The following is an 18,047-nucleotide window of genomic DNA, read 5'->3' on the forward strand; positions in this document are numbered from 1 at the left end:
ATATACGTAAGCTATGCTATCCAGACTAATAGTATAGTTAAAAACCGCAAACACTTTAATTTCTTTAAGGAATTTTATGAGTAACATCTGAGACGTAGTTGATACTCAAATGAGATATGACATCTTCTGAATCATGCTTTCCAAATTAAATTTGAAATTAAATTAGCTTAAAGGAGCCTTCACACAGAACATATTTGTGTGTTACAAAATGCGTGAGTTTTTAGAACTCTGGTAACTTGGACACTACGTTATTAAACCGTTTTTACGCGCATCGGTCAAACATGTTCGTCTAGCACACAGACAAACAATGAAGCAGCATCACAGTGGAATGGACAATTCTGTCTGAATGGACCCTTATACTTTTACTGTCAGCAATTTATCTTTGTTTTGCTTTTTACTCCTGACAATGTTAGGAGAGACAAAGTATTGTACACATAATCATTTCTTTTTTTAAAGAAGATAATTGCGACTTTTTATCTCACAATTCTGACATCCCCCCCCCCCCCCCCCCCACACACACACACACTTTTCCACACTTTTCAGTTTATGATGTCATTGCGCATACCCCTCCAAAGTTGTTTTTACTTCAGTGCTCTGAAACAAACTTCTATTAAGGCAGGCGAATGTCGAGTAAGCTGGGTCAGGTGATTAAGCCATATGAGGTGTAGACTTACCAATACGGGAAAAACAGGAACAACAAGTTTATGTCTCGCAATTGTGTTTATATCTCACAACTCTGACTTTTTCTCATAATTCAGATTTGTATTGCAATTGCGAGTTTATATCTCGCACTTCTGACTTCTTTAAATTCGAGAGGTATTAAGTCCAATTCTGAGGAAAAAAGTCAGAATTGCGAGATACTGTATAAACTCAAAAAGTCTCAGAAAAACATTTATACCTCACAATTCTGAGTTTATAACTCATAATTGCGACTTTTCATCATGCAAATCTGATTTTAAAAAGTCCGAATTACGTTATATTAACTAGCAATTCTGGCTTTTTTCTCAAATTGCATGATAAAAAGAGAGAATTGTGGGATGTAAACGTTTTTCTTTTATAAGACTTTTTTTCTCTCTGAATTTTTAGTTTATATCTTGCAATTCTGACTTTTTTCCTCAGAATTTGACTCAATAACTCTCTCTCTCAAAAAAAAAAAAAAAAAAAAAAAAAGTATTTTATCTCAAGAATTGTGAGATAAAAATGAAGTGGCGGAAGCCAGCTTCCACACTTCCTCCATGAATGTCAGTGGAAAAAGACGTGATCTGTTCTCTTCGCAATATGCAGAGAGGCATGATGGGGGTTTACCTGCAGCTGGGTTAATGCTTCTTGAAAGTGTGTGTGGCTGGTCTGTCTGAGTTTGACTGTCAGTCTGTAGGGGTCTGCAGGTTTAGCCCTATCAGGGGACCCTCAGACCGAGACATTTATCTGTGTGCTGCATTGACGGACCCCCACCCCCCTCAAGCTAACGCAAACAGCGCTCTGACATGTTTAGACTGAGAGACAAAGCACAGGTCTGTGGCAGGACCGCTGCTGTCTCCCACGTGGCATGGACTTTCTCTCAGGCCAGGGCAAATTTGATTATGGGATATTTAAGCATGATGGAAAATGGGAAACAAGCAGTTCTTCTTGTTCCTTTTTTTTCTGTTTTTGGTAAGTCTACACCTCACATAGCTCAACCACCCACCTTCCACCTCCCCTCCCGGCGCACTCGACATTCGCCTGCCTTAATAGAAGTTCGTTTCAGAGCGCTGAAGTAAAAACGACTTTGGAGGGGTATGCGCAATGACATCATGAACTGAAATGTTTGGGGAAAGAGTGGTAGTGGAACGGCGCGGTGCTGATAGCTGCTTCGCAGAACAACCGGTTTCTCTGGAACTTGGTGGCATTGAGACAAACCATGATGAGTGCTGCTGACCTGTCTAACTCGCTCTGTCTCGCCTCTCCGAAATTAGCCAATTCATCATTGCCACGCTCGCAAGAAACGTCTGTCATTAATTGCAAAACCTGTGTGTTTGTCATCCGTGGATCTGTGTTTTCGAGCTCGGGCCAGGCAGGGGAATTACAGTCCAATCCAAAATGATGGATGGCAACCCAGAGACCAGCATAGCACTGATATTTGGCAGTCAGATTATGATGAGAGAATTACCTCAATGGACCCTCAGGGTGAAAATAGTTTTTGTTTTTTTCTGATATTTTGGGGAGGTGTCATTAGATGTCATAGCCATGTCCCGAAGACATAAACACTCATCACCAGTGGTCATTAGAAATCTGGTGTCACTTCAATCCTACAGGGATTTGTAAAGGAGTGTGCGCGCGCGCGCGTGTGTGTGTGTGCGCGCGGGTACTGTACATGCGTGCATGCTTGCGTGTGTACGTGTGTGTGTGTGTGTGTGTAGTTCCTGCCGGAATTGAAAGGTTTTTCAAGTTTATTCCCAAGTTGGTTGAAACTTGAATAGGAAAAGGCAAGATGATAGCTTTCAACATGAAAAATAAGCACTAAAATACAGACAAAAAAGACATAAAACAGAAGCCGTCTTCTGCTATGGATACCGTTTCACTCAAAAAAAAAAAAAAGACCTTTGTAAAAACTGAATATTTCAAAGGGGACAATACATGGTGAAAACTATTATTCTTTTTGAAATAAAAAAGTTTGCTGTAGTCATATTTATGAACATCTCCCATCCACCCACACAATTTATGGAATTTAAACTGAAAAAAGGTGTCATTCAGATTCAGAAATCGCATTGCAAAAAATAATTTTGGTTCTGTTTTCCAGTACAATATCCATTCAGTATCCTTAAACCAAGATACATTTACATGAGAAAAAATAAAAATAAAACAACTTCTGATTATCTGAAAACAAGATATTTTTACTGAAATCGTGACAAAAACACTTTCTTTCTTTTTTTGCTGTGCAATGGCATATGACCTTCCCTGTTTACATATCAACAGAAATTTTGTATTCAAAATCAAAGTATTCAAATAGGTATTTTTACTCATTTTATTTGCAAAGAGCTTAGCCAGTAAAACCAGAATTTGTTTGCATGAAGACATGTTAAAGGTACAGTAGTAAAATCAGCCTGTTGAATACAACGCATCAAAAGAAAATGATGAATATGGTCACATGTGAAACTAAATGGGGACTGTTCGTTATTACAGGTCAGAACTGACCGAGGAAGAGCATCCTCAGAGTCACACTCACACTGCCTCCAAACTGGAGGAGGAGGAAGAGGAGATGGAGGGAGATGATGAAGATGAGGAAGGCTCGTTGACAGAGAAGTCTCAGGACGAGACGGCCTCTCCCGCCACTATGGTGCAGGGCACTTACGACGAGGACGAGGAGCCCACCCCTCTCCCTATGTCTTACGAACACACGCGCAGGTCAGCAAAACACGTCTGTTTATTTAAGAAAAGATTCAAAAGAGACACTCTCACTTAAATGAACACTCACATTAAAGATGTGAAAATTATACTTTTAATTGATTAAGCCTTTTCGAGTCGTTTTACTGCAATATGATGATTTTGTGACATTGGCAAAAAAAATTATTTGGTGTAAGTAATTAATATGTTTCTTTGTTTGTTTGGAGTAAATGCACTGATGAAATATTTCTAATAAGACCAGAAAAAATAAGCGGGTCGATTTTTATCTCATGTTAAATTTAAGAAAGTAGAATGAAGTATGAATAGTGTAATCTATATTATTTATTACGAGAAATTAATCATTTTATTTAGCAAGTACGCATTAAATTGATCAATCGAGACAGTGAAGTCATTTATACTGTTTCAAAAGATTTATCTTTCAAATGAATGTATCACCTTTTCCATAAAAATATTAAAACATTTTTAACATGGATAATAAGACCCATTATTATTATAATTAAGCACCAACAATAACTGAGCATCAAATCAGCATTTTACAATGATTCTGAAACTGTCATTTTAAATTGTAACAATATCTCATAATATTACTGTATCTTTGAACAAATTGAACAACCTTGGTACTTTTAAGAGATTTCTTAAAAAAAAAAAAAAAAGATAATATTTCATTAAAAAAAGTTATCCCAAACAAACACAATCGTGTTGTTTACCTCCAGTTGTGAATGCCACTAAATTTACTGCAAATTTACTGCGAAAATGATTTGATTTTGGTTGAGTGTTCATTTAAGAAGATCAGAGGTTTTGTTACAGAAAATGCACTGTAACAAAAGAACAATGTGCCTACAATGCTATAGCTCTGTTCCAAAACCAAGTGAGCTGCATAGACACAATAAAAATCAAATAAAAACCTGTTCCAGAAGATAGTCTCAAATCAATTCACTTATTATCCTGCCTTAGAAGCCACAAGAGAGTTGCTTGTGTATCAAAGCAGCTCACCAGGGGTGCGTTTCCCGAAAGCCAACTATGGTCGCAAGGTCCATCGTTACCAGCATAGTTCAATGAGTGAGTGTTTCCCGGAACCATAGTTAGAATATAGTACATAGTATTTATAATGAACATTCGCAAACAGCATCGCAAAGTTGAGTGGTTGGAACGACAGCTCTCGACCTGTGGTTAGAAGCAGAGTTTCTTGTTTGCATGAAATGTGGACTCAATAAATCCTTATCTTGAGCAAAATAAGCAAGCTGACATTCAGTACAATATATATACAAATGTCATTTACTTCGTTTAGTTTTTCAAGAGATTTAAAGCACCGTTTTTGAAGAGTGAAGACGTGCCCTAGTACGTAAGAACGAGCCTATGATTGAATCTGGAAATAAAGCAAAATAACTGAAATAAATGAGATTTCTTCTCAAATCATGTCTGTAATTTTAGCAAAAAACCCAGCATTAGTTTGATCTCAAACAGATTCATTAAAAGAAGTTACCCATTAACCAACGTGATTCAATCTGACAAATTTGCGACAATACGGTTTGAGGAAACAGTCGTGACTAGTTGATTTCTTCAAGGACGTGTCGTACTGGTTAAGCAGTGAGTTTCGTGGTTGTACGGGAAACACACCCCAGCTTGAGGAACAGAGTGTCTGTGTAAGATGTTCATCGTCTCCCATAGTGTTTATACTGTGATACTCATTGTCTGTCAGTCCTCATACAATAACTAACGCTACTAATCCGCAACTAATCTGTCAGTACATGTCCGTTTAATCATTGAAACTTTGGTTTGCCGAAACAAAGAAAGAATGATCAGTTTAACAGTTTCCTGCAAATTTTGCACACATGCAATGAGCGTCCAGTTCTGTTGCATTTCGGTTCACTTTTTCGCGTCTCTCGTCTTGAATAGCTTTGCTGTTGGAATGCCACCGGCATCTAAATGTTTCAATGATCAATATTTCGTGGCATATTTTATTCAAGAGCAAGTGTTTCTCAGCATCTCGTTTAATTCTGCATGGACGGAGAGATGGACAGAGTTCTTAACACCAAAGCTGTGTCCATTTGTTTTGTGATTTCATCCGCTAGTGTGATGACCACCTATATTTTTCATGTCCCGTCACCATCTCATCCACTGCATGCTCCTCAAATGCATCCAGTTCCAATTTTTAGATTTGAATTTGTGGGCTAACTGAGGGTCCCCTCCCCTCTCCACACCCCGGCCCCCTCCCCCCCTCCCCTTCCCGGTGCAGGTGTATTGAGGAGGATGCAGGCCTATTAGATCTGGAACCTCTGGCTGGTTTCCCCAAAGGCCTGGAGTTCCATAAGGCTGGCGAGGAGCCCTATGACATTAAAGACATTTTTAGCCCCTCGGTAGAGTCGGAGGCGCTGAAAGAAACTCTTTTCAGGCAGGCTAAAACACAGGTATGTGACTGTACCTGCTCCAGAGAGCTTCTACTGTGCCATGAGCCCATGTCTTACGTTACGTTACGTCGAGAGAAGGATAGAAGAGTTAAAGAGCATCTTATCAATATGGACGCAGTTATTTTTAGTTTGGCCTTTACAGTATTCCAGAGTTCCTCAATCATTTGGTAGACTCTGTCAGAAAAGTGAAAACGAAAATAAATAACGTAAATTTAAATTGTATGTTTTGAGAAGTCAAGTGGATTTAAAATATCTGATATTTTAGTTACAATTTTAATTAACAATAATATAATATTTTCGATTTTTTTATTATATTTCGTGTGTGTGTGTGTGTGTGTGTGTGTGTGTGTGTGTGTGTGTGTGTGTGTGTGTGTGTGTGTGTGTGTGTGTGTGTGTGTGTGTGTGTGTGTGTGTGTGTGTGTGTGTGTGTGTGTGTGTGTGTGTGTGTGTGTGTGTGTGTGTGTGTGTGTGTGTGTGTGTGTGTGTGTGTGTGTGTGTGTGTGTGTGTGTGTGTGTGTGTGTGTGTGTGTGTGTGAAAAGACTGAAAAATATTACATTAAGGTTACTTTAAAATAGAGGTCATAGTGGTTCGATAGCCCATGCAGAAAAATATGTTATAATAAAACTACATGCAACTTTTGCACTACCTAATCATTGTCATTTTTATTTTTGTTTTATAACGAATATTTTCTATGTTCAATGTTGATACAAATATTAACTGAATGATATTAACATAACTAACACTATTAGCTTTCTGTATCATTGCCTTGTATATCTACCTTTAAATTGTCTTCTGGTCTCAACATTTCACGTGGAGTTGTTACATGTCTTATATGTGTGAACCCAGTTGATGCTTTCACTTTAATATTGTTTATTGGCAGGAAAATGTCTGATTTGGAATCCCTCATTATGTTTGTAGGATTTATGTCCAATTGATATTGCATCATGTAAAGAATTTATAGAGTTAAAGTTTAGGTTGCATTGTAATGATTCCCAAAAAGTAATGTGTTTTTAAACCCACATGCTGGTATTTATCTATTTTCCGTGGATCACAGAAAGATAAGTTTCCGAGTATTCAATAAGCAGCTGAAAATATCAGCACGTGTATTTGGAATGACAATAGATACAAGATGATGTGCGGTTTGGTTCTGAGATGAAACTCTCCGTGTTTTCTTCACTCAGGCTTATGCAATGATGCTCTCTCTGTCTGAGAACGCCAATCTGCATTCATCCTCCCAGAACTCCTTGGATGCCTGGCTCAACATGGGAGGAGGGCCGTCGGAAAACAGCTCCTTTCACCCCCTCAACAACATCTGAGAACAAGAGCGAGACAAAGAGAGATCAGAAGAGATGGAGGGAGAGAGGAGGAGATGGGAGAAGAGACCAACACGAAGACCAGCGATGCCACAGTAGATGAACCACCACTATGCGCATACGGAGGAGAACGTACTGTTGAGCGAAACAGACACGGGAACCAATCATAGATGGGAGAGTTTTATTACACAGCATAAAAGCAAGAATGAAATCATCAAATCCCAGCCATACAGCATCTTTCCAACTGCAGTGAGTTCTCTCCTCAGCCGCTGAATCCCGAGGATGCATTCGAAAGACTCAAATCACCTCATTTCCAATGATATGCATTTCACAGAGACTGCTCTCAAGGGTTTTTTACCATGTTCTCGGAGAAGCCCAGGCGGGGTTGACTGGACAGGGTGGTTGATGCGTTTCTTCAACTGGAGATTTTAACCGTTTCTATACAGCATTCCATTCTCAAGTTGATTTTCTACAGCACTGTACCAAGGTTTCCTTCATATTAACTCACAGCCGAAGTCTTACAGTAGATCATTAGTGTAGACATCAACATTGATTTCCAATGGCAATAGAAGCACTTAAGTCTAGCCCGCAAACTAGCATGCTAACTTTCCCCCGAGGCTGACCGCAGTTTGCTCTAAAAGTCGACGCTGGAGGTCACCTTTGAGATTTTTCATATGATATATCACGCAGCATGGTTGTTCATTTGTATAGCATCATCGTCATTGTAATTATTGTTGTTATGGTAAGTATTTGAGCTGCATACAGGCCTTTAGTCTCAACTGAACGTTTGTTTTTAAGAGTTAAATTATTCTCCAGTGGGGCAATTGGAAAATCTTTTCTCCTTCTTCTTGAATTCAGTAATATTATGATTTTTTTTTTCTATGTGATTTGTTCCTCGGTAAACAGTATTGTTTCTTTTTGAGCACGTCTGTGCTCAAATGTTAATATAATTCTTTAGTGAAGGACCAAATTTGTACAATATTGTTGTATGATGTACAAACTAAGTTAACAGTTGGTAGCAGAGAGTGTTGTGTGCCAAATAACCCCCTTTTCTTTGACAATCATTTCTTTCCCAAGTGGTCGCCTCCACTGTTAGTAGTTTTTTTTCTTTTCTTCCTCTGTTGTTGCTACTTACATTGATGAGTGTTTGTCTTTTATTTATTTTTATTTAGATGTTTTTTTGTTTTGTTTTTAATGAAAAAAATGAAGAAAAAAAATGTTGTACCCACTCTTTTGAAGGAATGAAATTACTGAAATATCGTGGAAATTCAGAAATGTTCAAGCTCTTTGTAGAAAAGAAAGTTGCCAAAATTTGAATTGCAAAAGACTGTTTCCTTTATGAGCACATAATCATGAAGTCTTGTTTATGATGCATCTGTTCAACCATTTAGAAATGTAGGCACTGCGTGATTAAAAAAAAAAATGTAATTAAAATATCAGGTAACTCAAATAAGGGGCATTATATTTTGACATTTTTACACATTTTATCACTCATAGTTAAACATATTCATGAAAAAAAATGGGTCAACAACAGTGTATCTCTGGGTTCAAATTGCATGTTTCCCATGTCCCATTATTTTGTCAGCTAGTCCTAAATATCATATCAAATTCTACATAATTCAAGTGCTTAATATTGTTTGCATACCAAAAAAAAAAAAAGACACCGCAAGTGAGAGGCTACAATGGGATTGTGATTAAATGGTGAGCGGCAACATTTAATGTTCACAAGAGCGTAGAGGTTTCTGAGAGATGCCCAAATCCATGAATACACACACGAGTCCTTATCCAACTTCTCTGAACTGTGAAGCCAGCGAATGAATCGTAAACAGCTGAATGCATATCATGAATGTGTAGAGTAGATTTAATATGTAGGTCGAGTCAAACTTCATAAAGTTAACTTCTCTTGATTGAATGTCTTTTTGGTCAGGATGTCATACATTTACTTCCTCTCCTCACTTTCTTTTTTGGACGTTAAGAAGACTCTACGTTCTCTGGAATCAGCACTTAAATCAACACACCCCTGTCTGCCTAACACATGCTTTCCTTTACATCCGAGCTCTTAACTTAAAACTGATTTTAACGACATTTTTCCAAGCAAGGCTGGTTTTAACAAGCACTTTAACTCATGGGTCAAACAGGCAATTTTATCAGATGCTTTTGAATGAAACGACATAGAATATCCCAGCGTTGGCAGAAAAGCTTCTCAGTTTTGAACATTTACGAATGTTCAGTTTTCACCGCGAACACAAACCAAACAAGATTGATTTGACTGGCCTATCACAGGGAATCTGCTTGATGGTGCGCTGTTTAAAAACTAGTTTGAATATACTAAAAGGTGACACTATTACCCTGTTTCATACCGTATCTCCTCACTACATAATTTACTCAAATCCTTGAGTAAAAAGCCTGTGGGATGCATAGGATTTCTAGGGATGTTATGGAATTATGAGTATGAAGTCATGTCACATACTACTGTACTTAGCAAGCGCTGTAGGTGAAGAAATTGACCCACACTGTTAAAATCATCATGAAAATGGTCAAAAAAATTGGCTGCAATGCAGATCTCCTTGGCCCACTGTTACATTGCAAACAAATCATTTCAAAATCCATAAATAATGTGGTTTCTCTAAAAAAAAAGAAAAAAAAAGTGTATAGTATTTCAAAAAAATAACATTGATATGTCCGAAAGTTCATTTTAAACATGGGTTTGAAAATAGATGGTGCTTGTTTCATTTGGATATGAGTTGTATATTGCTTCTGTTATGTTTATTAAAAAATATTGTGCATGACTTGTGTTTTAGAGGTCATAATGGTGTCCATTTGTGAAATGTGTATCTTAAATTAAAAAGAAAAAAATAATAATTAAAAAAAAAACAATGAATTTGTAGATGCACTTATTGTACATGTGGTTAGGTTAGTAGGTTTGACTTTAAGTCCTGTTTACTGCCTTAAATACTATGGGCAGATGGTTATTGAACTGAACAATATGCTTGTGGGAGAGAAATAATGACAAAATTTAAGGATTGTAGAATAATACTGAAAATTCTGAAATTCTGAAGTTCTTTTTTGATGCTTGTGATTACTGAAGATGTACTTTAGAGCAATTTCATGGAAAAGACATGATTCTGATGTTAATTCTGTAGAATAGATATGTATACCAAATGTAATCTTTCCAATGCTATGAAGAATTTATACATGAAATTGATATGCAATAAAAACCTGTGTGCTTTTTATATGAATGCTGTTTTTTCTTCTTCCTTAATCCTGTAGATGTTATCCACGAGGAAGACAGTTGAGAAAATGTCCAGTGTGTCGAGCTGAAACAATGGTGACTTTTCAAGAATTTCACTAAATTCACATTTAAGGGATGTGATGTCACCAGAAGCTCAAAGGCTAAGAGAATAAAGATTTCATGTGTGCTCCATTCTGACTCCAGCAGAACATCACAGTATATTCACCCTACCTCTGATTTAATGTGGGAAAAATATGTCATATTTTCAGATTGTATGCTCATTTGGCAGTCCAGAAGAGTGCCAATTGATGTAGGTGTCTAGTGCATGGTTTACAGAACAGAACTATGTATTCTCTGAAGGGATTTATGACCCCAGAAGAAAACCTAACAACCAGGTTGTGTTTCCCAATCGATTGGCCAGAAACCGGGCTGTGGTTTGCCGCTATGTCTGCCACCAGCCTCGTGCACAATTCAGAATTGAATTGATTCTTTAATTTGAATTGATGTCAAAACCAGGATCTAGAATTACAATTCGAATTTGAATCAAAGGAAGCAGAATTGCAATTTAATAAAAATTCAAAGAAATGAATATACATGTGTTTAACAATGAAGCTTTACTATATACGTCAGATATGATTGTATTATGCACTTTGTGTTATTTGATTACTTTGAAATGAAAATAACATTGGAACAAAACTAATTAAACAACATTGAGGGGGTAGTTTATTTCAAGAATTTGATCATTAACTATATTTTAGAACAAAATGTATGCAGGGTTGAGGAGTGACTAGTTACGTGTAATGAAATGATGTTATTAAATTACAAAATTAATGTAATTGTATTTAGTTGTAGTACTGAGGTAAAATGTGTAATTCAAATAGTTACTAATCAAATTAAAAGGAAATTGCTTTGCATTGATAAAGTAATCCAAACCACGTTTACAATGGGTAACTTATAACAGTAAGCAATTACATTTCCAACCTTCCTAACACTGAATGTATGTGAGATTCAACACATTCTTTCTGTTGTGTGACTGTTTGGAGGATTAATTAAGGACTGTATTTACTGGAGCAGGTGGATTTTGTATCCGCACTGGTGTGTCGGCAAGAACACATAAGACTCAGAGTTTGAAGCAGAGTTTGTAGTTTACTCTTGATTCAGGTTGAATAGTAACAGTGAGTGGTAACAGTGAGTGGTCTGAAATAGTAAAGAATAACAATAATATTAGAGATATACAGCTAAATCAATAACATTCACTCAGGCAATAGACTGGTTACATTATTAAAGTTATTGCAGTTCTTAGTTAATCCACAAGGTGGCGTTCAAGGGACGCACATGGAGTTAGTTGTTATGTGAGACGCCATTATAGTGTCATTACAGGCAGAAACAGCCGATATAGAAAACAGCACATAACACAATATCACACAAATAAGCAAATAACCATATAAATCACCATCCAGAGATATATCTCACACTATGAACGTACTTAGGCATTACTTATATCAACATAAAGGGTGAACTTTGGCGCTTAGGCGCTAGCGCGAGCTGCCGCGATGGTGAGCAAACGAGCTCGTGTTAACTCAATAAAGTACACAAATCTGCTTTACACGCATATATAACATCACAGGATAAAAGTAAGTAAACAACTTACATTATTGTCACTAACTCGCTCACATAAGACCACTGCTGAAGGAAAGATAAGATATTAATCTTCTGCATCGGAGCATTCATATTGTTCGTCTCTTACTGACTAGGCACTGACTGACGTCATTTATTAAACAACGCTCTGATCGGATGAAACCTTCTTAACATTGCCGCCCCCAAATATGCCAAGCATATTTGCACAAATTAATCAGTCTGAGGGGCATCTGTGAATGCAGGAAGGGGGATCAAGCGAGAAACAGGCCGGGTGGGTGTAGGTCTTATCCTTAACTTGAATCTCCGCAGATCTGATATGGCCATCAGAACCTGGGAAAGTCTTAGCAACTTTGCCTACCAACCACAATGCTCGTGGTAGTTGTGGATCGATGAGCATTACCACTGTTCCGGTAGAAATGTCACTGGTATCTGTGTGCCACTTGTTGCGGGTCTGTAGTGTAGGCAGGTAGTGCTGGATGAAACTTGACCAGAACTGATCGGCCAGAACCTGACTTTGCTTCCACCTTCTTCGACCCATAAGCTCTGTAGCAGGATAAACTACGAGTGGTAGTGAGCTATCTGGCCGCCCCATCAGCAAATAATTTGGTGTAACAGGGTCAAGGTCAGCTACATTACTGGAAGTGTAACCCAGGGGCTTGCTATTAAGCATTCCCTCCACCTCAATGAGGACTGTTTGGAGAACTTCCTCAGTTACGACTTGGGAGCTGACTGTGATGCGGAGAGCAGTCTTGACCGACCTAATTTCTCTTTCCCACACACCTCCAAAGTGTGGGGCTGCAGGTGGGTTAAAGTGGAAAGAAATCTTTTGTTTAGCTAACTGTAGCTGGATCTGTGGAGCAAGTGATGCAAAGGCTTCTTGCAACTCTCTCTGTCCTCCATGAAAGTTAGTGCCATTGTCTGAATATAACTCATGAGGTGTGCCACGGCGAGCTATAAACCTCCTCAAGGCCATCAGAAAGGAATCAGTATCAATGGCTGTAAGGAGGTCTAGATGAACGCTTCGTGTCGTGAGACACTTAAAGATGATTCCCCACCTTTTTTCACATCGTCTGCCAATCTTAACTTGGAATGGCCCGAAACAGTCCATGCCTGTACTGTAGAATGGGGGTTTAAGCAGTCTGAGTCGAGATGGAGGTAAATCTGCCATTCGGGGAATAACTGGTTTGTTCTTCCATTTTTGACAGTCTTTGCACAAATGTTGTTGTTTGCGTATAGCTTCTCGTCCTCTCAGTATCCAAAAGCTTCTTCTTATCTCTCCAAAGACTCTTTCAGGTCCTGGATGGCAGAGTTTACTATCAAAGTCTCGGATCAGTAACTTGGTAACCCAGTGATGTGGGTCAAGGACTACAGGGTGTATAACTGACATCTCTAGTCCTTCAGCTCGACGTAAACGGCCACCAACTCTTATAAACTGACAAGAGTCGTCAAATTCTGGGGCAAGAGCAAGTAGTCGACTAGTGGAAGGTACAGATTTACCAGCTTTTAGCAATTTGTATTCATCTGGAAAACTATCAATTTGAGATTTCTGCAGGATATGCCATTCTGCAGTTTGGTAGTCCACTGCTGACGGTGGTCCTGTATCTTTTAGCCGCTGAACTGTGGCCTCTACTAACTCACTCCAGGTGTTGTGTGTGTTAGGGTCAGGAATGTCAGGAACAACCACTTCTGTCATAAGGACACAGAAGATTATTTTACGCTGCTCTGTTTTGATTTCCGGTGGTTGTATGGGAGGAGTGACAGGCCATACTGACTCAGACTCAAGCAGGAATGATGGTCCCTGACTCCACCTGTTAGGCACTGATAACTGAGAAAGAGTTTTACCTCTGGTAAGGTCGTCTGCTGGATTACTGCTGGAATCCACATATCGCCAGGAACATTCTGCAGTCAGCTCTTGAATTTCGGCTATCCTGGTTCCAACGAACACCTTGAATCTGTATGATTCGGAGTTGAGCCAGGCAAGTACAGTGGTGGAATCTGTCCACAGTGTCATTGTATTGATCTTTAGGGTAAGCTCAGTTTGCAAGAGTTTGGCTAATTGGGCACCATTCAGGGCAGCACACAGCTCTAGTCGGGGGATGGTCAGACGTCGTTTCGGGGCAACCTTGGATCTTGCTAGTATAAAGGCTAACTGGACATGACCACTGTCCTCCTCAGCACGTAGGTAGGCAACAGATCCATAAGCTTGCTCGGATGCGTCGCAAAAGATGTGAATCTGTCTGGTGATGTGAGTCTGGTCGATGTCTGAGGATGTGACACAGCGGGGAAGTGAAATACTTGCTAACGTAGGGAGTTCTCCCTCCCATTCCTTCCAGGATCTCAAAAGGTCATCAGGTAGATTTGGGTCATCCCATTCTCGTTGCTTGTCCCATAATCTCTGAACTAAAACCTTGGCCCGTGTGGTGAATGGGATTATGAAACCTAAGGGGTCGTACTGGGTTGCAAGTACCTTGTAGATGTGCCGAAGGGTACATGGTCCAGGCTTGACGGGACGAGTATTATACCCAAGGAGATCTGATTTGCAGTGCCACCTTAAACCCAATGCGGATTCTTGCACATCGGTACGATCTTGAGATAGCCACAATTCGGTACTGCTGGATCTCAATTCTGTCGGTAGGTGGTCAACCACACTGGGATCATTACATGCCCACTGGAGCAGTTCGAAGCCACCGCTGGCAAAGAGGGTACAGAGTTTGTCTACAAGCTGCCTTGCCTCTTGAGGTGATGGTAGGCTCTTCAAACAATTGTCCACATAGAAATTCCTTTCTACAGTGGTTCTGATATTGTCATCGGGAGTGCTATGATCCATAACATGTCTCTGGACAGCATAAATGGCACAACACGGACTACAGGTAGTGCCAAAGGGTAGCACTTGCCACTCGTAGATGTCTGGTGGTTTAGTTCTGTCCAAGTCTCGCCATGCAAAGCGGAGAAGATGCCTATCTGCTGGAAGGAGACGAACCTGATGGAACATCCCTTTAAAGGGTTAGATCAGGATTTTAGACATGAATCTCTATAGCTTCCTCATAAGCAGTGTGGTGCATTGACCATGACTTACCCCCGACAGCGTCCTGTGAGCCGAGCTCCGGTCCAGTTTTGGTCAAGATGAAATTAGTCCGGCAAGTTTGCTGGGGTCACGGCAATAAAGCTTTTTTCTTCTCAAATCAATATGTGTTCAAAAGAGTGATATATTTAAAGCACAAAACCGCTGTCTATGGATAGGTCAGACCTCGTAATGGGTTAGCACTATTTTCTTCCCCGTCATATCACTGCGCGCTGCCGCTACCTACAGCCAGCTGCGAGCCGCGCACGTGTAACTTTGTTTACAACTCGTAAAGAGAAAGATAAAATGTCAGACTACAGCAGCGACGATGGTGTTCACATTGAAGCCCAGAGCAATGAGCCAAAGTCGCCTCAGAGCAACATCTGCCACAGGAAATCTTTGAAATGTGTGAGGAGAAAGCGCCACATCTTTGTTTGTACAGTCCGGATAGTCACAAGTCCGCACCATTTTGTACAAAGCTTGTACAAACTGATCGCTCTTGGTGAGTAGCTATGTTAGCTCGTTCGTGTAGCTGTTCTGAGCACGTAAACACTGCTGTAAACACTGCCGAACAACTGAAAAAGTGGTGTGCGCCTGCGCAGCTCGCAGCTGGCTGTAGGTAGCGGCAGCGCGCAGTGATATGACGGGGATGAAAATAGTGCTAAGCCATTACGAGGTCTGACCTCTCCATAGACAGCGGTTTTGTGCTTTAAATATATCACTCTTTTGAACACATATTGATTTGAGAAGAAAAAAGCTTTATTGCCGTGACCCCAGCAAACTTGCCGGACTAATTTCATCTTGACCAAAACTGGACCGGAGCTCGGCTCACAGGACGCTGTCGGGGGTAAGTCATGGTCAATGCACCACACTGCTTATGGGGAAGCTATAGAGATTCATGTCTAAAATCCTGATCTAACCCTTTAATGTCACCGCTTATTGCCACTGGGTGTTCACGAAAGCGTAGGAATACACCTAACAAGGATGAGCCTAAGGCTGGTCCTGGCAGTAGGTAGTTATTCAGGTTGTGACCTTCAAAGTCAAATGAACAGTTAAAAACCACACGGTTCTTACCGTTGTGCTGCACGAGGTGGTGAGGGATAAACCATGATTCACTTTGCGAATTAACTGTTTCCGATGGGAGTTTGACAACATAGCCTGAGGTCTCTAGTTTCTTTATCTCTTGTTGCTTTACTGGGGTCTTTCTCCAGGCGTTTCTCTGTGCTCCTGAGGTTAGGAAGCACTGCCTCCACAGGAGCATGAAGTATTGGCATATCCTTCTTACGCAGGAGAGGAGTGGCATAGCGACTTACACCATCGATCAGTACTCTAACAGTCTTTGACTGCAGCAAGTCAAGGGATTCTTGGTCCTGCTTAGACCTAGTGACAGATTTCTCATTTTTGTTGGGCATCACGTCTGCTTGCCAGAGTCTCTCAACATTCTGGAACAACTCTGTCATCGAGGGAATAACGGCAATGTGCAGACACTGTTGAGATTTCACATTATCTCCAAAGACTCTTGCTGGGCCTTGTAAAGACCAACCCAGTCTTGTCTTGACAGCTGCCGGACCTCCAGGTGGACTGAGACGGACTGGTTCAATCGGAGTGATAAGGTAAGGATGATCTGCTCCAATCAGTAACAGGGGACAGGCTTTGTGAATAGGTTGTAATGGTAAACCTTTCAAATGCTGGTACCGTCGCTGCAGGTCTGCAACAGGGTAGGAATGCACAGCTAAGCTAAGTAGTTCTGCAGTGAAGGCTCCCGTTATTTTGTAACTCCTACTAGGCTGGGATGGAGTTGAAATCTGAAAGGACACAGAGGAACCACACAGCTTAGTGACGTCTTGCCTTATAGTTCTCAAGGCTAAGTCCTCTGCCTGGCCTGTAAGTCTCAGCCTCCGGGCTGCGGATGGTAACAGCATAGTCCGTTCAGAACCATCATCAAGCACAGAGTAAGTATCTAGGCTTTTTCCCTTATGCTTCAGAATGACTCTGACCACTTTTAGGAGGACGCTGCTGAATCCTTGAGGGCGGTCTAAGTATAGCATTTTGCTAGTTGAACTGACTAAACAGGTCCCTTCTTTCACTGGCTTAAAGTTGACTTCATGGAGGATTTGGAGGTGCTTTCCATTACACAGGTGACAGAGTTTCTTGAGAGTACATTGTGCAGCTCTGTGGTTGCGTCCACACTTCCAGCATCTGTTATTAGTCTTAATCCAGTCGATCACTTGGTCTTTGGTTAAGGACTGGAATGTGGTACATTGACTCAGGTAATGTTCTTTACTGTCACAGTATGGACAGAAGGCAAAGCTTTTGCCTTGACTCTTGGTTGGCACTGGTGGTGTTGAGGAAAATGGTTCGTTTGAGCCATGAAGGATTGTTGTCTGTCTGACCTTGGGTTTAGTCTCTTTGTGTTGATCCACTCGGTTACGGGCTCTATCTTTCTGAGGCTTATATCCACCAAAGCTCTCTGGGTCTTGGCACCAGGATTCAAAATTAAGCCATTTTGCTAGATCAAGAAGAGTGTATACTGAACCTGGTTCATAACTCATGTGTCTTCTGAAGGATGCTCTTTGTTCTGGCGGGAGCTTGGACAAAAGTCGAGCAACATGGGAACCACAATGCAATTCAATGTCTCCTTCAGTTCCTAATGTCTTAAGGAATCCTACTAAGGCCTGGATCTGAAGAGCGAAACGCTCAAAGCCCACAGTGTCACCAGGCTGTATATCTGATGCATCCATAATGGCAGCAATTTTGCTCAGAGCAAGCTGGTGAGGTTGGCCAAATCGTTCAGTGAGTGTTGCCAGAGTATCGGAGTTAGGGAGTGGATGAATTTATAAAGGAATCAGCAATGAGGCGAGCATCTGTTAATTTCAGGTGGTCTACCAAAACCTGGTATTTGAATAGCTCTGTAGCTTCATCAGGTAGTAGGTTACCAAGGGCTAGCTTGAGACGGGCAAATTCACTAGGGTCTCTACGAGTAAAGTCTGGAATAGTTGGCTGTGGACCTCTA

The 18,047-nt window shown here is 40.3% G+C and overlaps 1 protein-coding gene across 6 annotated transcripts in view; it reads left to right on the top strand.

Annotated features, from left to right (window-relative positions):
* Positions 1–8,749, top strand: part of prdm16 (PR domain containing 16) — a 269,870-nt gene extending 261,121 nt beyond the window's left edge. For 5 of the 6 annotated variants that reach the window (XM_079637360.1, XM_079637359.1, XM_079637361.1 and 2 more), the window contains 3 exons: positions 3,160–3,381; positions 5,618–5,789; positions 6,972–8,749. In XM_079637360.1, the coding sequence (XP_079493486.1) occupies positions 3,160–3,381; positions 5,618–5,789; positions 6,972–7,106 (529 nt within the window). In that variant the 3' untranslated portion in view covers positions 7,107–8,749. The remainder of the gene's footprint in view (positions 1–3,159; positions 3,382–5,617; positions 5,790–6,971) is intronic. The other variant, XM_079637362.1, reaches the window with a different exon arrangement.
* Positions 8,750–18,047: the final 9,298 nt, after the last annotated feature.

The sequence above is a fragment of the Phoxinus phoxinus genome (assembly GCF_949152265.1).
Source record: "Phoxinus phoxinus genome assembly, chromosome: 15".
Classification (NCBI taxonomy): domain Eukaryota; kingdom Metazoa; phylum Chordata; class Actinopteri; order Cypriniformes; family Leuciscidae; genus Phoxinus; species Phoxinus phoxinus.